This window comes from Trachinotus anak, unplaced genomic scaffold, assembly GCF_046630095.1.
Source record: "Trachinotus anak isolate AG129_WGS33_773 ecotype Australia unplaced genomic scaffold, CSIRO_AGI_Tana_v1 ptg000007l, whole genome shotgun sequence".
NCBI classification, from domain to species: Eukaryota; Metazoa; Chordata; class Actinopteri; order Carangiformes; family Carangidae; genus Trachinotus; species Trachinotus anak.
The window spans coordinates 14,696,587-14,718,761 of NW_027273858.1; the positions used below are offsets into that span (position 1 = coordinate 14,696,587).

The 22,175-nt window shown below is 40.8% G+C and overlaps 1 protein-coding gene across 8 annotated transcripts in view; it reads left to right on the forward strand.

Annotated features, from left to right (window-relative positions):
* The window catches only part of adgrb3 (adhesion G protein-coupled receptor B3), a 112,226-nt gene that overhangs the window by 88,516 nt on the left and 1,535 nt on the right, over positions 1–22,175 (forward strand). For 4 of the 8 annotated variants that reach the window (XM_071480874.1, XM_071480877.1, XM_071480875.1 and 1 more), the window contains 14 exons: positions 2,245–2,371; positions 3,420–3,523; positions 3,698–3,800; positions 11,933–12,083; positions 13,934–14,003; positions 14,400–14,466; positions 15,781–15,884; positions 16,221–16,319; positions 16,554–16,725; positions 17,016–17,111; positions 17,940–17,979; positions 19,514–20,193; positions 20,348–20,383; positions 21,269–21,373. In XM_071480874.1, coding sequence (XP_071336975.1) covers positions 2,245–2,371; positions 3,420–3,523; positions 3,698–3,800; positions 11,933–12,083; positions 13,934–14,003; positions 14,400–14,466; positions 15,781–15,884; positions 16,221–16,319; positions 16,554–16,725; positions 17,016–17,111; positions 17,940–17,979; positions 19,514–20,193; positions 20,348–20,383; positions 21,269–21,373 — 1,954 coding nt within the window. The remainder of the gene's footprint in view (positions 1–2,244; positions 2,372–3,419; positions 3,524–3,697; positions 3,801–11,932; positions 12,084–13,933; positions 14,004–14,399; positions 14,467–15,780; positions 15,885–16,220; positions 16,320–16,553; positions 16,726–17,015; positions 17,112–17,939; positions 17,980–19,513; positions 20,194–20,347; positions 20,384–21,268; positions 21,374–22,175) is intronic. The other 4 variants (XM_071480876.1, XM_071480878.1, XM_071480880.1 and 1 more) reach the window with 3 other exon arrangements.

Sequence of the window (22,175 nt, forward strand, 5' to 3'; positions counted from 1 at the left end):
AGCTCTAAGTTAACTGTCTTTTCCCAGCTAACCAGGCATGACTCCTATTGTGGTACTAAACTGGGGTCTTTATTGCACCCAGAGGTGCCTCATTTTAGCCACCCTTGTGACTGCCAGCAATGTTGTTTCTAGATCTTGCTCTCATTTGACCTCTAAGTTAAAGAAATTCAATATCATCACACATAAACTGTCTTAGAATATTTCTAATATTACTATGTCATCTCAGTCATTAGAAGAGGTTCTTGAAGTCTCGGATTTTATTCATATTATTCAGTATACCTCAGTTGTGTTACACCTGCGAGGACCTGTTCCAGAGCTTTACTTTTATTTATTATTATGAAATGTCAGTGTTTGAACCTTCTTTTCTGAAGCCAACGGATAAATCCTTGAAAACTTCAGTCAGCAGAATGCTGCATCCATTATATTCTGATGGACCTTAAAGACGTGATTCAAGGGTCCAGCACTTTCTCCGGTGAAATATTTTTTCCACTGCCTTTAGAGAGAATGGTTCATAAAGTTACCTTATAATGACTGTGTATTAAAGGCCATTTTAACACTTTTATTGTTACTGCGTTTGTTTATGAAGTACGCATTCTGATAGTAATGTCATTTTTCCTCATGATCAGCAGCTTACAACTGCTTTTCACTTTAAATTTATTCAAGCTTCATGAAAGTGCCGCACTATGAAATATAAGGCTGTGTGCATGCGGTCTGAGTTCAAAGCAAAAACATGCATCAGTTGTTTGCACAAAACAGTAAAAAACCCTGTTAAGAAGAGAAGAGATGGAGGGGGGGTGGAATATGGTTAAAGTTCTTTTATTGTTTTATTGCTGTGCACAGACAGCCCAGAGTTGTGTTTGGCCCTGGTTGGAAATTTGCAACTGGCTCCACGGTCCCTTCCAGGAATGATAAATATTGCTGCCATATTGATCAAATGACAAAGCAGGATTGCCTCACACAGCAGAGGCCACTTGGCACACAAATCAGCTGCTAGCCAGCTTTATATTGTCCTAAATCAGAGGCGCGAACCCTGTTTGTTTTCGAAGTGTGAAGGGTTGTATGGAGTGAAAAGGCAGCAAGGTGTCTTGCAGGACAACAGGTGCTTGCTTGAGCGTTTGTGACGCGAATCTTAATATCAGATTGTGTGATGCGGCAGAGACTGCACTCTGATCGCAGTCGTGATCAATTTTTTGTGTGTGTCAATAAAGTTTTCACGTGAGATATGTAATCAATGAGGGTGATTCTTCTGCAGATTTTAAAAAAAAAAAAAAAAAAAAAATGAGTGGGGGCGAATGACAAATGGAAGAGAGACGCTCCTTTCATTTCACCTACTAGTGGTGTGAAGTGGGGGACTGGCTGCAACCATTCGCGCTGCTTCTGCGGGGTGGTGCTGCTTCTGCAGTGGTTTTTTTCTAAAGCGTTCCACGCCGAGGGGCGACAACTCTCCTGTAAAATGGTTTTCAGGAATAATCCAAAAACATCACTTATTCCCGCCGTACCATCAGACCTGCAGCCGAATAAACAGATCCTGCGACAGCGTGCGTTTATTTTTTCATTGTATCAGCCTCCCCCCCCCCTCCCCCCCTCTCACGCCAGCAGAGAGGCACAGAGTATCAGTCTGATGCTGTCCACCGTTTCCAGGGTGAAAATCCCCCTAAGGAAGCATTCAAAAGCTGCTAATTAAAACAGCTGAGGGGGGAAAAAATCAACCGAAAAAGGAAAAAAAGGCAGGATAACAGGGGCATTGAGAGGAGGAAAAAAAAAAAAAAAAAAAAAGGAATACAGTCGTTTGGAAAATATCTAGAGGAATAGAAAATCACGCAGAGAGACATACAGGTAAATATGAAACGCTCTGATCTCTAAGCATGGTGGGGAATAACGGTGTTTTGATGTCGGTTGTTGGTGTTTGTCTGCGTATAGCGAATCAATCAGCACTGGTCTGCTTGGACAGCTCCGTGCGTCCTCCCCCTCCTCCGTGTCTCTGCCTCTCTATCCGCTCCAGCTGAAATGCTGCGTGTAGCCACACGACAGCCGTGTCGATGTGTCTATTCGCTGTTTTTATTATTTTTATTTTTATTATTATTATTATTATTATTGTTTTTTATGTAACAGTCTATGCGGCTCTGTAGCTCTCGGGTTCCAATAAATAATGAAATAAAAAGCAGGAGGCGATGTCGATAAGTCCTGTGAAGTCGTGCCACCGCTGGAATTAAACCTCTAATTGCCTCTGCCTTCTTCTTGCAGGAACGATTCTTGGGGAGCCTGGTCCACAAAAGGATGTAAAACGGTGCTCACAGATGCATCCCATACAAAATGCTTATGTGATCGTGTATCTACCTTCGCCATTTTGGCTCAGCAACCAAGAGAAATAGTAAGTAGGCTATTGATCTGTTATTCAGTGTGGGTTTTATAGGCTAATGTAAAGGAGAAACGCTGCCTGAGTGTGTGTTTGTGTGTGTGTGTGTGTGTGTGTGTGCTGAAGCGAATGGAAATTGAATCTCTGGTGTGCTAATCCCGTTAAATAGTAATTCAGCGGTAAGGGGAGATTGTGGGGGATATTTTCTAGTTTGCACATAGATTTAGATAACTCTGAGTGCCAGGGTGTGTGCATGCAGATGCTTGTGTGTCAGTGTCTCTCCTTCTCACCAATCAAGTGCACATTGTGGCTCGGGATGGATGAAGGCGAAAAGTTTCATATTTAACATGTTGGTGTTGTTTTCTCCTCTGACATCAGAAAACCTGTGGCAGATTCTGTAGCTGGGATTTTTAGACGTTTTGATTCTCATGTGCTGAAATTAGACTACTGTAAAGGAACCAGAAGCCTGTAATTTCATAAGATAAAGTAATTAACGTTGGGAACATGGAGTACTTACACTGTGGCCTCTGCATTAGCTGGAATTTGAAACACATCTATTACCATCTTCTCTTATCAGGCCTGAAGCACAACAGCAGAATGACAAACATTGATTTGGACATAAGAGTGCATTTCTTTTGCTGATGTTTCACTCATGCCAAGTGTAGGTATTGTCTGAGGCATTAGCGTACTAAAGGTGGCTCCAAATTGCAGGCCTATGATTGGCCACCTTACATGATTTCAAAAGAGACTGGGAAAAACAAAATGAAGACAGAATCAAACAGAGGAAATTCTTTGATGCACTTGAGCTTAGATTCCTAGTGTCTTTCATCCATTCATTGTTTAGTAGCATAATTTCCAGCACAGATAGCTGGAAAGTTCTGGGCAAGCCCACGCATACACCTCAAACCTCACAGTACATTAAGGAACCCACTGTGGAGTATTCAGATTGGCAGTGGTTGTTTTGATTGGTTCCCTCTCTGGGCAATAATAAAGATTTACTGTCCTGCATGAACCACATCCAACCTCCCACTGACTGGTTTGTCTTGCTCTGTCTCCTCCACAGACCATGGAGTACTCAGGGGTCCCATCTGTGACATTGATAGTTGGCTGTGGTCTGTCTTGCCTCGCCTTGATCACGTTGGCAGTGATCTACGCTGTGCTGTGGAGGTAAGGGCGTAAGCTTCAACCACACAATGATGTTGTTCATTCTGTGCATTTATCGAGCACTTCTTATTTGTTTAATCATCTGGTAGCAATCCAGACTTTTTGACTGAATATCCAGCTACAAATTGAAGAGGTACACTGATTTGGTTGTTTTTATCGTTCTTTTTTTTTCTTCAGATATATTCGCTCTGAACGATCCATAATCCTGCTCAACTTCTGCTTATCTATAATCTGTTCAAACATACTGATCCTCGTTGGACAAACGCAGACCCACAATGTGGTAAGTCTCATTTAAGGGTTTATTCAGCACAGTTTACAAAGTGTGAAAGGAGTTTAACTCAAGATAATGGTGCAGTGGAAAGATCCAAGTGGCACTTCACTGTGGCCTTGAATAGAACTGAGTACTCTTTATTTCTGTGCGCAGTTCTGTGAGTTTTTGAGGTGTGTATGAAATGTATAAAATGTGTTGTGACAGCTGCACAGTGGTAGAGTGTATTATACTGATTGAAGTTATGAAGTTATTATGAAGTTCCTACTCATGATTTTAAAAATACAAGCAACAGTCGAAACTCAAATCATATAATCATCCGTTCCCAATCAATTTCAGAAATGTCAATCAATTTTTCTCCTATTTTGGAAAGGCTGAGATTTAAATCAGTAATAAGTCTAATTCTCGATTTGCCAAAAGTCTGGCAGAATAGTGCCTTTTGTATGGCAGATGTTATCTTAGTTATTTAGAGCATAAAAACAAGAATGTAACAGTGAGATTACAGCCTCTTTGTCGCAAATTACTCATTTTCTTTTTGGTCTTGCACTAAGAAGCCTTTCATATTTCATCCAAATGGAAAATAAAGTGTTTCTAATGCCTCCATGAGATGTAGCTCATCTCTGTGCCGGCTCAGGACCATTGGTCTTTGCACAGGTGTTATATTGTCCTCTGGTGAAGTTGAGACAACCTTAATCTGTTAGCACTGAGACAGTGATGATCTTTAATTGCAGTGTGATGCTTTAAAGCAAACCAAAAAAAATAAAAAAATGAACAGAAAAAGTACAGTCAGATCACTTTGGGATGAAATACTGATGCTGGTTTTACTGCTGTGGTTCAAGCATGAAGCACGGCCATCATTAAACAAGTCAGAAAAAACATTTGGCTGTGAAGGAGATTCAACAGCGTAGGAGCAGAGAGGCAGACATGATGCACACCAGGACACATAGTGCACCGGCCAATCAGAGACTAATGAAATTATTGGGATGCTGCCCCAAAAGGATCCTGTAATGGTGACAATAGAGTGCAGCTTAAGAGTTGGGTTGAAGGATAAAAGCAGATCTCGTAGTTGGATCTGCTGTGCAGTGTGCATTACTAGAAGGACTCAAAGCCATCACAGGGGGATAAGAAATGATTTTTGTTCAGATGTCAATGAGAACTGAGTTTCAGATCAAGTCAGGAGAACTCAAAAGAACAACTGTCACAGTTAAAGAGGGACTGCTTCCAATAAATATGTAGCACTTCCTCTGTCCGGCCTTATAACTAGCCAGTAAACAAATGGCTAATGTAAAAGATTGTTTGGCAAACAGTAGTTGGGATTTACAAGCTGCCCACACAGATGCACTTCTCAGTCATTTGGCAGCACTACAGAGTGACACATTGTCCAATTACACAGGCGTTTATTGTGTAACCATATTCTCAGTATACCTGTACCTTTTGTATGGATCGCATTGTTTTGTTTTTTTCCCCTCGTCTCGTTTTGTCCCACTGCTGCTTATTAATTCATTCTCTTTAGATTTTTGCTTTACAGTTCATGTAAAGCAGAGACAAAGATCTTTTAAACCTGCAGAAATATATATCTGGGGTTTTTTATCAGTAGAAATGCATTTGATGGTGCTGCACAGCATGGCTCCTTCACTGTGCTTATAGGTATGATTTATTCTGGGAGCAGATGGGCCTACCAGCAGTTGGGGGCTCATTTTGGACCAGACCCTAATCAAAATGCTTCCTCCTACTAATTTTCTCATGTTCAGTGAAAATGGAATCAGCAGTATTGAATGAATGAACAAAAGTGTGTTTTGTAAACCTACAATGTCTGATTTCCGCTGACACCACAGATTAAATGAGAACAAAACTGTAACTAGAGGCTGAATAGGTTAATATCATAAAGACCATTTTAATCTCATAAAATGACAATAACAAACAGCATTCACACACGATAAGTTCATCTGTTTCCTTGCTGGCCCTTACGTATCTGGCACACAGTAGTAAGCGCGACTGTGAATGCACAAAGCTTCAGGGCATTTTTAAAGCTGAGCTGATTTGAAGCCTTGTCAGATTTAATCAGGGCTCCAGTCATCTCCTGTCTTGATTATGAGGACCACCACTTAACATGGAATACTCACTTGGCATGCTTCTAATAGGATATCTGTCTCTGAAATCTGCAAAGAGATTATGTGGTTTTTAGAAAATCCACTGACATACTGGAGATGTCATTTCACCGTGTCTCGGAGTGACTCTGCAAACTACCTTGACTGACTCAACGGGTGCCAAATTAAAGCAGCACTGACTAATTTATTCATAACGGGCCAACATTGCTATTCATACTGAACATGAAAGCTGCACTTATCATTGTTTTGATATTAACAATGGATAAGATGGCTGCGTATAAAGTGAAGCAGGTCACTTGTAGTGATGAACCCAAGGAGAATTATCACCGAACTCAGCAGTTCCCCTGAGCTCTGCGGAGCATTTTAGTATCTTTCAGCTCAGTGTTTTAGTTTTACGGCTTGCGACTTTGCTGCTTTGGTTCACTCTGATGGCTCCCATCAACCTTGTTTCCAGCAGCAGAAGCAGCAGCAACAAGCAGCTGTGATGGTATCATGTCTTATATACCTGCACCGGACTAGCTGGTAAACATAGTGAAGCATTTAAGCCACTAAAGAGACAATTATTTCCCTCAGGAATGGGGGAGACCTTAAATAGAGCTAGAATGAGAGTGAATATTTATCAGGTGGCCAGAAACATGCTAATATTGTTCTCTTCCATGTCTCTTCATCCATAGAAGAATACATTGTTGTTGCTTGAGTCAAGTTTGTAAGCTGCATTTGTCTTGTTGATCTCCATGGTGCTATATATAAAACAAGGACAATGAACTTATTACTATCATTCCTTTGTTCTGTCTTTCTTGTAGTGATAATATTTGAGAAATATTTCATCTGTTTGATCAGACATACTGTAGAACCCAGTGTTTGAGTGGTAGGCCAGCAAGATGAGAAAACATAGCCCCTGTGTGGGTTTAATTGCCATGCTGCCTGACACTGCCTCACTTGTTTTTCCTCCAACTCTTGTAAGAAGTGCATATAATTGGCTCCACTGTTTGTGGATTCAGAGTGGCTCATCGTCTAATAGAAATCATCTCTTTGCTCTAGAGGTGTCCTCTGGGAGCAGGAAGTCAGTGAGTCACCTTTGCCTGTCTGTGCTTTTCCTTTGTCCTCTGTCGTTGTTGATCTTGGTTTATGGAACGAAGACAAACAAAAAGAAGCAGAAACTGTTTGTTTTGCCAACAGACAGGTGACAAATTAAAGGAAAAACCAACACAAAGTGTCTTAGTAAGGTGTTGGGCCAACACATGCTGCCAGAGCAGCTTCAGTGTACCTTGGCACTGATTCTCTAAGTCTCTAAACTCTACTTGAGGGAGGAACGCCATTCTTCCAAGTTATTCCCTCATTTGGTGTTTGATGTTCATGGTGAAGAGCACTGTAAGATACGTTGGTCCAAAATCTCCAATAGGTGTTGACCAGTCAGAACAACTTTGTATTGATTTGCTGTGACCCTTTCCTCTAAGGGAACAAATGGACCCAAACCGTGCCAGAAAAATGTCCCTCCTGGCATAACAGAGCCATTGGATCCCCTCACTGTAGGGGTCAAGCATTCAGGCCTATATCATTCTCTTGGTGTACACCACAAATGCACTCGAACACTTGTGGAGAAAATGGTGAAGGACGACTCATCTGACCATATCACTGTTTTCTACATCTCTGTAGACCAGTGTCTACATGGTTTTTGGACCATGGAACTCCTATTGAATTCATCTTTGTAATGAGGGGTTTATGCACTGCAGCCCAACCATAATATCCCTCTCTATGTTATTGCTGACACAGTCTGATGACATCCTGCACTGACATCCTCAGTCACCTGAGGAAGAGTCGCTCTTCTGTTTTTCCTTAAATCCGAGCATCACGGTCATCAAATGTTCGCTGTCGACCACAATTGCCAACCCTACTCACTGATGTCTTTCCTATAGATCTAAATGCAGGTTTCACTTTATAGTCTTTGTGACTGAAGCTCCTTGCACATCATAAAGTTACATCGGGTCAGAACTCAGTTCTGTGAGCTGACATAGTTCTTCTTAAGACAAACACTAGAAAAAAAACTTCATACATATCATCTGCTTTTGATTTTTGATTTTTCCACCTAAACTTCCTGATGAATTATAAGATTAAAAATGATCATCTTTTGTTTAAGTGCTGCATGTCACATATCAGTAAAGGTGGCTTATCAAAGCTGTTGTGTTGTCAAAAATGAACATCCTTGTAATTATTAAGAGCTTGAAAATTTTCTGTATAAATTAAATTTACTCAATAATTGTCATGATATTAGTAAATTCAGCCCCTCCATATATTTTCACCTATAACATTATCTGGTGCTAGTAGTAGATGTGGCAAACCAATCTGAAAATAAGTTTTAAGAAAAACAAAGAATAAAATATGTTTTTCACTAAAGTGTCTAAAGGTTTAAAGAAAAAAAGTCACAGGTTAAATTTTATAACTACATGATTTGTGAATAGGAACAGGTAAAACCAACATGCAGCTCATTCCCACACGCTTGGTAGTGGCTTATAACAGCTGGAATCCTCTGGTGAAGTTCAGCAGAACAATGTACGCATTGTTTCGAGCCTTAAGAGTGTTACATATTCAAGTCAAGCAGGCAGGAGTATAAGTCTGATAAATATGAGTTCACTTCAGGTTTGCGTCAGGTACATCCACAGAACAGGAAGTAGAAGGAGCCATTTTCTGACTAGTGTGCAAAGTCAGTGCTTTTTTTGTGAAGTGTTTCTCTGTGGTTCAACAACTCTTTGCCACCACCACTTTGCTGTTTGAAGTTTTATTGTCCACCATCCAAGCACCTACTGTATAAAGCGCTGGGGCACTTGTTGCCTCAGCCTCCTCCTCCTCCTCCCACACTGATTCAGAACAGTTGGGAAGATAAAAGTAATATTATAAGGTTTGGTTCGGTTCTCCGCAGAACTGTAGACACTGGGCAATTAATGTGCTGCCCCCCAGCAAGCCAATTCTTAGATCTCTGTAAGTGCCTATTGCAATAATAGTAAAAATATGTATTAAAAGTTACGCTGTTAACTGGCATGAAAGTTTGTTGTACTCTTATACAGCAAATTAACGAGTCTGTGAGTAAACAACTAAGTAATGAAAAGTGATAAAAATAGATAATAAAAATGCCTTTAAGGAATTCAATTCAATCACCAAGTCAATTGTGTTTAATCCAAATATAAAAGGGTGTTCTTAGCAAAACTGAAATCCATTTTTTTTTTTCACTTCAATAGTATTGCATGTCATGGCTCCATGTTTCATTCCAGTGGCCTGTCGTGGTATTATGTAGCAGAGTATGCAACAGTTTATGGCAATGAGCTTTTCAGTTCTATCTGAAACAGCATTGAGGCTCAACACAGACCAGTAGTCAGAGTTTAGTCAGGCCACAGAAAGAAATTCTTCAAATTTGACCTTAAACCTGCCATTACTGAACTGGCATGAAGTACAATCCCATAACCCTCCTAATCTTACCTTCATGTCTATCAGCTCTGCAAGGTTTTAATGTGGTCCCTTCTTCAGTTCCTCTGTTTCCATGGATACTGACACAGTGCGCTCAACACTCCCGGCATTTGCCTTTCTAAAGGGCAGTGTGAACTCTAGGTTTCAACCTCATTTTTGTATAACTGCCTACGTCCAGCCACTGCTGTCATAATGCACCTTTCTCTCTTTTCAAATGAGCACTTTCTTTTTTATTTTTTATTTTGGAGGACTAATGAGATCAGATGATATACTTGGGTATAGGCACCCAAGTGAACCGTGAAACATAACGGCTGCATATGACCTGTTTCCAGGAAACAAGGCAGGTTCTATTTTCAGCACATTGAACAGCACATGAGCAACAGCAACATTAGAAATAGCTATGGATATGAGTCTACATGGGTATAGCTACTGTAGATGACAGACACACTTGGTATTGCCTCCTTCACTTAAAAACCCAAACAGAAATATAATATATGACATATTATGTCCCTGTATAAAGAGTGACAATGCCATATATAACACTATCTCATATATACATATTCTGGACACATGAAGATATAAGTTTATAACATATATGAAATACCCATAGTTATTATTAAAAATGATTTAAAATATCTATATGATGCATTTTTAAATTTTATAATATGTTGTAACCACATATGTTTATAATATATATATATATATATATACATATATAATTTAATTTATATATGCAAATGTATTAAAACAACACACATATAAAAGTTCTATATGCTTATATATGTTTTTCTCATTCATTTCTCATTCATTTTAAACATGTCTATCTTCCCATTCTGGGAAAGTGGTCTCAGACTTTTCGACCCCACTGTATATGATAGCACCACATACTGATACTGAGGCTACTGATACTGATAGTAAGCAATAACACAGTAAATGCTGTTATGCTACTTACTCAAGTGTGTGTGTGTGTGTGTGTGTGTGTGTGTGTGTGTGTGTCTGTGTGTGTGATTTCTGCAAAAGTACCTGTACACACCTGTAATTACCACATGAACAGGTGGCAGTGTGTCATGGGAACTTGACATGCTTCGATTCAACATGTTGCTTTGATACTTTCATCTGTGCAGCTTTAGCAGCTCTAAAAGTATCATATGTCAAACTGAATCCCTCACAAAAGCTGAATTCTTGTTTTTCAACAGAGGTCTTATAAGATTATGATAAAAAAAAGAAACTGTAATGGTTTAGATGTAATTTATGAAGTTGGTCTGATGTTTTCTACCTTTCCAAATTACAAAATGTCAAAGCTGAGTGTCACAGTAGGCCATAAACATGTTTTGCAGATACAGGTACCTTTTAAAAGGCTGGACATTTTGAACACTGAAGAATCAGAAAATGTATAACAGTTGGAATCTGCCAAAATTTATTCATATTATACTTCGATAACTGAGCTCTTCCCTTTTATGTCCCCACAATGGCATAAAATACTTTCTCAGCAGACACTACAAATAAAGCATGGGATTATAACATGTGCACTGTATCACACAGGAATTTTCCTAAATGTTTTCTACCAGAATCCACATTTACAGTCCAGTAATTATAGCCCCTGTGGGTGTGGGTAAACAGAATTTGCCACTTCCTGGGCATGAGGTAATGCTGCGTTATTGTTTTGTATAAACCCCACGAACACTACAGGGGATGGATAGATTTAGTGTGGTTTTCTCAGCGGGGATGTAAAATGTACGGGAGATCTCACAGTATGGTGTGGATGCCCTGGGATGAGATGATACACTTTAATATTTCCCTCTTTGTGCGGTATCATTCAGATTACCGCAGCTTCACACTGCAAACAATCTGAACCAAGAAAAAAAGCGCAATCTCCTCTCACTCACAAATGTCAGTGTGCAACGACAAAAAGGATACTTCTTTACTTCTAATCCTCGTCTAAACAATCCCATTTGGCGATGCCTCTCTGCGGAACAAAGACGGACAAGCTAATGAAGCTGAAAAGTGCCGCTACACTGTCGAGCCTGAATACAATCTGGTGCCTGCGACGCGTGTGTGCGTCCTGTGTCATTCAAGCGGTGTTGTGGTTCGTTCGCCTCCTCCCTGTGTAAAACAGTTGACCTTGGCTCACATGCCTCCAGGTGGAATCCCCAGCATACTAATGAGGGTTAGTGCAGAGGAATGCAACGCCATGGCTTTCTGTGTCAGCCAGCCAGGCTCTGATCTTTACTACTGCTGCCACCTCTGCTGCTGCAGTTCAAACTGATGCTTTGTTTCATTCACTGCGCACGATGGCACTTCAGCGGATGGTCTAGACTGTCGGTGCTGCAAGAATAGTTCAAGGAAATAATGAAATACCAATATAATCAATGTGTATCTGCAGGGAGCCTCTTGCTTTTACAGGAATCTGTAGTGGAATCTGATGCATTTGTTTTTGTTCTGCAGAGCGATTGTGTCACAGCTGCACCTCCAGTTTTATATTAGCTGTGGTTTGCTAGTAAAGTGTAAATGTAAATGCGAAGCTCTTGCGTGAATTCACAGTCAATGAATATATCTCCTTTTTGTCTGTATTAATAGGGCGTCTGCATCATGACAACAGCCTTTCTGCACTTCTTCTTCCTGGCATCCTTCTGCTGGGTTCTCACAGAAGCCTGGCAGTCCTACATGGCAGTGACTGGAAAGGTTCGGACTAGGCTCATCCGCAAGCGCTTTCTGTGTCTGGGCTGGGGTAAGTAAGCAGCATGTTTCCCTAAACCTCTCCATTATCTCCCATTATACCTCGCAGCTGCCATTTTATCTCAAGGTCTCTGGCTTAGGTGTCTTTCCAAGTAACTGTCTTCTTGGGCCGCTGTTCTTATCCTCTCTGTGAGGCAGCCAGATCTTCATCCTACCAGGCTCTTTGTTGTGATGCTTTTGTGCTCCAGTCAAGCTCTTTGAGGGCTGGGTAAATGGACCGGCCTTGAGCAGTGGGGGGAGACAGACTGGTGCAGCTCTCCCATAGCAGGTTGCAATGACCTTAGGTCTGATAAAGAGGGTGTGAGTCAAGCATTTACAGTGCAGCAGAGTACATTTCATCCAATACCCTCAGAAATAAGAGATCAGGAGAATTAAATGTTTCCAAAGCTGTAAAGTATTGAATTCATATACTCTGGGTTGGTGTGATTGTGATCTGAAATGCTTTGCAGAATCTAATGTTTAATCATTTGTAACAATAACCTGTATTACACAGGAAATACAGGTGGCAGTGTGCAGCCAGTAGAGTGTATTTATTATCTGAACTGCGACAGATTTGAAACAGCCTGGGTCCTAGATTATTAAGTTCCTAATGCCTGCTGCACTGTGATCCATGCACCCCAATATCACACCACATAAAGATAAAATAATGACAATTATACATCCAGTCACAAATTACAGTGTATACACTTATCTGTCAATAAACACAGGTAGGCAAAATATCTGTGAGGGAATTTTAAAGATTTCAATTTTGTCTTCATTTGATAAATGTCAGTATGAATCTTCATCCAACGGTGTCTTTCTTACAGACTACTAGAAATCTCTCCTTTAAAAAAAATCAATTTGATTATGAAAGAGCCCACACTCATTCTTCTTGTTACCTAGCAACAAACAAGGCTCTCTTAGTCATTGCAGTGGCACTGCTTGCTGCAAAAAATGGACAAAGGCTGTTCTACAATCACATAGATTTCTACAAAACACCATAATAGACAATTTACTGATAAATAACACAGTTAGAGTCTTGTTGTGGTGATGAAAATGCATTGCATGATATGAATTTTAACATGTAATGACTTGAAAATAGGTTTACTCTGCAGACTACCACCTGTATTCAAGGAGAAGACAAAAATGTTTTCCAAACTGATTTCTCAAGCGACATGCAGCGCACGCTAACCTGTTGTCTCTTAATCCAGCCTGTTTGAAAAGCAGGCTGTTGCCTGCGCGGTGATTTATGACATGCTTGTGTACACTCGGCACTCTTTACCTCTTCAGCACTGCAGAGAGGCACTGGATGGCCACAGGGTCTTCGCCTTGTGCCTCCAGGAAACTGATTACATCAATAGCACCTGCCTGTGCCGCTCCGAGAGAAAAAGCGTTGATATTCTGAGCACACAGTAGTAAGGACTGAATCCATTACAGCAATCCATAATGAGGAGTCGTACAGCAAAAAAAAAAAAAAAAAAAAAAACATTCCTTCACGTAGAAGGTGTGGAGGGTGGTGAAATTTCTTCCAGCACAGTGATGAAATTTTGTTACGTGGTTTTCTGGACTCGATGCACTGCTGCCATTTTGTCAAAGCACAGCACAGTCTGTTCTCTCCTGCCACTTAATGGAATAGTGTACAGTATGTTGATAGAATTACTGAAATGCATACTGTTGATGATATACTCTCCGATGATTGCATAGTCTCATACGATAGCTTCTGATGGAGTGAATCTAGTTGCACTTTGTTTAATGACTGGAAGACACAGAGGCCGACTTTCTCTGAAGTGTGGGTTTATGCTCTCAGTTGTGCCGAGCAACTAGAACCGCTCGAATAACTATTGATTGTTTTCTCTTTTTAAGGATTACCAGCTTTGGTGGTTGCTGTTTCAATGGGATTCACCAAAACAAAGGGCTATGGGACACCCTTATAGTAAGTTTTTCTTTTTTATCTGAATGTATTATTCAGCACACATGCGGTGGGTTCATGGCAACACTTCAGAGTCATGATTAAATGTGTCTGCAGTGGCTTACTTATCCTAAATAGTGCCATAAACAAAGTCCCATGAACCTAATCAAATTTCAAAATAGCACAGCAAGACCCCAATTTCGTCTGAGTTGTATCCCTGCTGGATACCAAACGCATAAGCACTGCTTAAAATCTCTTTAGCATTTTATTACCCCGTGAAAGTTTAGAAATAGAGTTACAGCATATGGCACATCTCCCCCGACAATCAAGGGAAATACAATCGTATGCTGGTGTGCGCCATTAACTTGGCTGTTGATGCCTTGGTGGAAGTAAACTGTTTTTCTCCTGCTTTCCCCGCAGCTGTTGGCTGTCTTTGGAGGGTGGGCTCCTGTACGCTTTTGTTGGACCTGCAGCTGCTGTTGTTCTGGTATGTTTTAGTCATCAGATGTCCAGTTTTCACTTGTTTATGCGGAGAATACAAGGGACATGTAGCTTTCCAACAGAGGAATAAAAGAACAAAAATCTGTCAACCTGTTCCATTCTTAATTCACAAAACCCACTAACATTTCTTATAAATAATAATTACATAAAAATTATTACTTGTTATGATAATAATAATAATAATAATAATGCTCAAATGTATAAATGTATAAAAATAATAAAAACTAAAAATATTGCTATGAAACAGGTGGAACACACTCTGGTTTCAAAGTCAAAGACATGAGCATCCCATCAGGCACTGCGCTGAAGTAATTCCCTTTCATTCACCACAATGGTGCTTCTTGTAACTGTGAGGTTATAAAGTATTTATGCATCAGATTTGCACAAAATCTAATATACCGGCGTAACTTAATCATCTTGTATTTACATGGTTGTAAAGAAAGAAAATGACATGAAGAACGTGATTCTGCAAATCACTAAGTCTGTCACAGAGGGAGAGAGAGGACATGGAATACTGAGTAATGTTTTCCATTGTCAAACCTCTGTTCTGTGATGGGATTTGAAATAAAGTGATTTCAGTTTTTTTTTCTTTTTTTCTTTTTTTTTAAGTGACAAAACGTCTTGGTTTGAGCATCAGACACACAAAGACTTGAAGTCTAACTGTGGTATGGTTTTCATGTGTGATGGACCTCAGAGGAACACAAGCCAATCTCTGCGAAAAATGCTCTGCAGTGAGAATGAACAGCACACTGCTGTTATCACTGTACTGATACTGTAACATCATAATCAAATGTCTCACAGTAACAAAGCGCGTGAATAAAAACTTACCCAAATGTATTTGTATAAATAGTTAATGAACTCTTTATCTCAGTAGACTGTAACCTGATGTTTTTAAAGAATTTTCTTCCCAGCTACTGTAAATCGCCCTCGGTTTTCTATTAGTGCAGGCACTGCTAATAATAGGAGAAGGTGCCTTTGAGAAGACAAGTGTTTCTTGTCAGGCAGATCTTTTCTTAAGGCTGTTGTGCTGGGCTGAGTGTGTAGAGCATGCCTCATGCACTGGCTGAAATGTCACAGAGATGAGCAAACAATAGAAGCTAGAGGTCAAAGCTCAGCGCAGATGGAAAATCAAGAAAAAAAAAAAAAACTCTGGCGGGATAATCACATCAATCACTGACTCTACCTATGGATGAATGTCGAGCTGGGAAATTAAAAGAAATATTTCACATGGGTTTTGACATGATCTTGTTGCAGATGATTTACTGAAGAGTTAATATCCCTGTTCCCTTCCTATTGACAGGTCAACATGGTGATTGGTATCTTGGTGTTTAATAAACTAGTGTCCAGAGATGGCATACTGGACAAGAAGCTGAAGCATCGAGCAGGGTATGACAGCACGTCCTTGTTAGTACCTCTGTTTTTCTTCTAAACATTTTTACTCTTAACATCATGCAAAAATATACATATGCTTTGATTTTTCTTTATACATATGGAAATTTAGACCTCCTTTTCTTGGTGTTGAAAGGAAACTAGAGGCATAAACATAAAGAGGTCAGATCTCTCTCGGGAGCGACATGGCTTCGTATTTCTTTGGCAGAATCAGTCCAAGATGAAAATCATTAAATCGCCCACACATTGGCTGCTTCTGCTGTTGCTAATATGACGGGGGGGGGGGGGATTTAAAGTCGGGGTAGTGGCTGTTAACGTTGTTTGTCATGTTGTTGTCTCTATGTCCCACAGACAGATGAGTGAGCCGCATACAGGATTAACTCTCAAGTGTGCCAAATGTGGTGTTGTATCAACAACTGCTTTATCAGCAACTACAGCTAGCAATGCAATGTAAGTGCCTGTCAATGTCTCTGAATCAATAAGACGATGCTACAGGGAGTCTCTGTATGTGCAGAGTGTCCACCTTGACAATTTAGACCAACTCTCCACTGCAGTGTAGACTGATGTTCTAGTTACATCCAGGGGACATCAGATCTACAGCACAGGAATATCTGCTATTGTAAACATGAGAAGTTACATGCTTTTTTTTATTTCCTCTACACAACCCTTCCTCCCCTCTCGCAGGGCGTCCCTGTGGAGTTCCTGTGTCGTCCTACCTCTGCTGGCTTTGACCTGGATGTCTGCGGTGCTCGCCATGACAGACAAGCGCTCCATCCTCTTTCAGATCCTCTTTGCTGTCTTTGACTCACTGCAGGGTTTTGTCATTGTGATGGTGCACTGTATCCTACGGAGAGAGGTAGAGGATGATTTTAATTCATCTGTCTTTCACCTGTGATCTTTGTTTGCTGGGGGATTTTTTATTTAAAAGGTTGCAGGGATTAGACCAGCTCAAATCAAATAGAAATTAAATAGAAACGGTGTTGGTTTTTGTAGTGGAACACTATCTCAAGTGAAATACTGTATCTTTTGAGATTTGACGAGACCTAATAATGAAAGCATTAATGAATTCTGAATGTTAAATGTTTTTAAAAATCTGTGATATCCAGTATTGTGGGCATGATGAAAAACTGACCCCTCTGTCCTTAGGTTCAAGATGCTTTCAGATGTCGGCTCAGAAACTGCCAAGACCCAATCACTGGTGATGCAACAGGAACCTTCCCTAATGGGCATGCTCAGATAATGGTAGGCACAGTTACCCTCTGTTATCTTTAACCGGTAGATCCTCTATAATTTAAGCAGACCTAATGTTCCTTGGTTATTTATAATACACATGTGCATCTCTTTGACCTTAATTTAACTTGTGCTCTCTGTGCAATTTTCAAACGTTTCTTTATTGTTCAGTTTAATATGACCTCTAAAACATGAGGCATTGTTTCCCTTAGGTTTATAATTTTCCACGCAACACTTCTGCGAAGCTGCAATTACATGCAGGGTAGATACTTGGCTCTCTGATAAATGGCATTAGTTCCCTTTGGTTTTCGTAGGCCCTAAGCCCAATGCTTTATTTCTGTTTGATTGAACTTAGCGTCCATGTTTGCCATGCATCCCTCTCATTTCCTCGCACAGGGTAATAGAGGACTGCTCCCTGGCTGACCTTTGAAATGGGACACCAGTCTCTTCATCTAGCACGACGACGCCACTGGCTCATCATAGCAATGATCTGCCATTAGTATTCTAATACCCCTCAGAGTGAAATAGTCTTCACGATAGCAGAATGGTGTCAGGGCCCCCTGGTTCAATACAGTCATTAGCAATGAGCACAAAATGCTTCCCAGCTGCTGCAGTAGCATTTTTTTTCCCATAGACATTTTATTGATAAATTGTTAGGATGAAGCAGAGGAAAAATGACTGCTTAGCATTTTTCTAGAGCATAGGGAAATAATAAAAAAAAAATACTATTGATCCTGATATTGCAGCTGGCTTTTATAGATGAGGAGGCCTCTGGTTCTGTATATAAAAAAAGGCTTTATTTCCAGCAATATTGACCATTTGACTGTGTTTCATCCACAGACGGACTTTGAGAAAGATGTGGACATCGCCTGCCGATCAGGTAAACAGATGGTCTCGCGTTAACAAGATTCTCCTTGCCTTGCATGTAAAAACAACCCCAAAAGAGGTTAGACAGTAAAAAATAGCTCAGGTTACATAACAACCAACAATCCCCACAGGAGTTTTTTCACAGTTACCAAAACACTGACTTTAATCTGAGAACAAAACAGTATAAAGAGAGCTGTTGGAAATTCACTTCATTTGTCAGCTTTGCTGCAATAAATGTGAATAACAGCAGCTTTTTCTCATCTTCTAGCAGTCATACTTTGTAATTATGTTTTTCATTAACATGTTGATGCTGCCATAGAATAGGTGCGTAGGTGCTGTGTGTCTGATTTTGGGAGGGTTGTCTTCCTTTAATGCATAACTCATACTAGTGGGAAGGTAATATTCCTTCCTGATTGCTGCATCTAGTTGTTCTGTGCTTTTGTGCCACAGAAATTTCTGGTAGACAAGAGCATGATTCAATAAAAGTATCTTGAATAAATGTTCCGAGGAGATTGTGCAACTTATACTGCATCCAGTGGCAGCTTGCACAAGCCCTTGTCTTTCTCCAACCCCTTCCAAACCAATGAAGAACACATCCTAAATGGATCTGCAGGGAATAACTGAGCTGACCATTATTCAGAGCTCTCAGAAACACAGCTTGTTAAGAGACGAAAGGGGCTGTCTGGCTCTTCTGACCCACGCTACTTCACGCTGTGCTGTCTTGTAAAGCTAAAGTGGAATCCCCAAGTCCGAAAGGCAGAGCAGTCAGGTGTCATTTATAAATCATGACCGGATTCAGAGCAAAGTAGATGTGCAGTCAGAGGGAAGTGCACTTTACAGATTACTCTCTGGGGCTAAACAGAGTTTGAGTTGGTTGTTTACAAAAAGGGATTATTGTCAGCAGCAGAAGGAATATTCTGCAGCGTCACCCTGCAGAATAAAAGTGTAAACTTTGATATAGAGGAATTGCTCAGTAAGAATACCAGACTCAGAGTGTTTTCCCCATGTCCGCAATGAGCATTAAATTAGGCTCAAACAAAGAGATGAGTATTACATCTTATTTGTAATCTCCTCGCAGGCCTTTTGTGAGCAGACAACGAAATTCCTACTGATTCATGAGGCAGAGATTAAAATGGGCAGGGCAGAGTGTTCTCATAACCAGAGGTTATTTCTGAATAGACAGCTGCTGTCTCTTAGAATATTTGCTGCATTACAAGGTTATCACCAATCACTAAATTAGGATTAGCATGCTATAAACTGAATGGCAGGGAGAATGAATCCTGCGCCATTATTTACTCGTTAGTTACATCCTCTACAGATACCTGCTGTTGGGTCCCTTTGTGTTTAGGTGTAATGTCACACACAGTGCATATTCACACTATCATTACCTTTTTCTCTGTGAAGCACTAAATCCTTTGGGAATTGGTTCATATCGATTTGAATTCTCTTGTTCTTTTGGTCACATGCTGGATAATCTCAGACAATTTGTGACATTACTTTCATTACTGAGAAATTCCAACTAATCCTGGTATCACTCTGCCCTGCAGCACTCCACAAAGACATGGGCTCTTGTCGTGCTGCAACCATAACAGGCACCCTCTCCCGCATTTCCCTCAATGATGAAGAGGATGAGAAGGCCCCTGAGGGCCTCAACTACTCCACGTTGCCTGGCAACATCATCTCCAAAGTGATTATCCAGCAGCCTTCAGCCCTGCACATGCCGATGGGAGTGAGCGAGCTGAAAGAGCAGTGCATGGCCGACAGCAACGCTGACATGCGCCGCACTGTCTACCTGTGCACCGACGACGCCATGCGCCAGAGCGACCAAGACATGGGCGGCCATGACATGGAGGGCCACTCAGTGCAGGGCCAGATGATGGAGACAGACTACATAGTCATGCCTCGTGCCTCTGCAGCAGCAGTGCCGGGGTCGGGTAACGTGCCCACCCTCCTGAAAGAGGACACCAAGATGAACATCACTATGGATACGCTGCCACACGAGAGGCTGATGCATTACAAGATGAGTCCTGACTTCAATATCAGCCCATCAGGCATGGACCACATGAATGTGAACCTGGAGCAGCAGTATCCTAGCGCTCCAGAGCAGATGCAAAACCTGCCCTTTGAACCTCGCACGGCTGTTAAGAACTTCCTCGCTGAGATGGAGGAAACTGCGGGGCTTTCTAGGAGTGAGACAGGGTCTACAATATCTATGAGCTCCTTAGAGGTACATATGTTCACGTGGATGAAGCGCAGAGGATACAGAGCCACAATAAACACTTAACCACTCAACTTAAAATATACATACATGTTTATGAATGTACATATCTTCTGAAACTGATTACCTAATAACGCAATACCTTCATGTTTTATTTTTACAGAGACGAAAGTCACGATATTCTGATCTGGACTTTGAGGTATGTAAAAAAAATATTTCTTGCCATAGTACATGCATCTAGCTTTTTTTTATGCAGAGAAAAGCCATTTTTGCAGTTGTGTTTGTCATTTGATTTACTAGTACTTGTTGTGCCTCTTAAGCTTATTGGAGTCACACAGCCTTGACTCAACGAGATTTATTGACATGCTGTGTAGTTAAGGTAAAAGCAAGGCTGTCAACTGACAAACAGGGCAACAGTTCTCATCTACATTTTGTCCTCCTCCATCTCCTACATCCATTAGCTATATGTTGATTTTCGAAATGTATGCTTTTAAAGTCATTTGCACATTTCACATCTGATTTTACCACTGGTTTCAGCAATTATTATAGTGGCTTGCAAACACATATTCAAACCCCCTTTGGTAGGTTTTAGCATTTCCTTTGCATTGTTAAATCAGGCTTTACTGCATATATATTGTACACTCTTTCAAAGTAAAGGAAACATGAGGCTTTTGGCAGCTATTTTGGCGTGGGGTGCATTTTCTTTTAGCTTAGATGCACACCAACTCTTAAAATGGAAGATTTGTGCCAAGGTTTGATTGTAAGGATTTCCCTTACGCCAACAAAACTCTAAATGAGGCAATTTGTCACTGAAGAATTATCTTTAATCTAGATCAAGAGCCACTGCAAATTAAAATACTTAAGGCTTTCAGTGTGCTATCACCCTAACTTTAATTATCTTGGTGTTTCCTTTATTTTGGCAGTAACTTGTGTATATGCAGAGACAAGTAGATTTGTTTCAAACCTGGCCTATAAGTAAACTACCATGACACTAACAAATTGATCAGAGTTGGAGGGGGTGGAGAGGAAGATGCATTTCCATTATTGGCTGTCAATACCAAAGAAAAAACCCTTGCCATTGCAGAAAGTCATGCACACCAGGAAAAGACACATGGAGCTGTTCCAGGAACTGAATCAGAAATTTCAAACCCTGGACCGATTTCGAGACATACCAAATATGGGCAGCATGGTGAGTAACAGGAAACCACGGGGGTGGCTGTCAGCCAATTAAAGAGGGTAACATCCCAATACCCTATTAAGATATCCGGTGCAGGACACATAGTGTGTGATTGTGCAAATGAGCGTTTATGTAGCTAAAGTATTCATGTGGAAGTGAACCTTCCTATACATAGTGGGCCTGCCAGCAGCTGGCGGGGGGGGGGCGAGCGAGGGGGCTGCCCCTTAAAAGCACTGAAGCATTTTCTCCACAAGGCCAGTTTCAGGGAAGAAAGACCTTTGGTAATCTTGTTGCAATAGAGTGCATCCATTCCAATGCAAGGCCATGAATGCACTTTTATTTACATGCACATTTATCTACTTAGCAACCCCATCATTTTTTCCATTAATGCATGGCAGATTATTTAATCTATCAACATCTACGCAAATATTACCTTAAGTTCACTGCTCTCGTACTGAAACTGTGTGGGGGGAAACTTTTCTTCTTTGTCACAGTGGATCTAGAAGTCAGGCGAATGATGAGCATTCTTCCTGACCTTGCTACAAATCAAAAGTCCCACCATCTGTCTCCACACCTGGCTGGAGCTGTAGACAATGGGGGTGTCAGGCTTTATCCATCTCTCTCAGACAAGCGGCAATGTTTTCTGTATTGAATGCAACAAACAGAAATTGGGCTGGTGACCAAACACAGCCAGACTATTAGACAATGTCAGCTACGCCGCAGCCTTTTGGCTGCATGTAATCCTTTTTCACTCACATTTCAATCACCCCTACAGCACAATGTAATTTGAGGTCCGTTGCTTAGTTACCAGTGC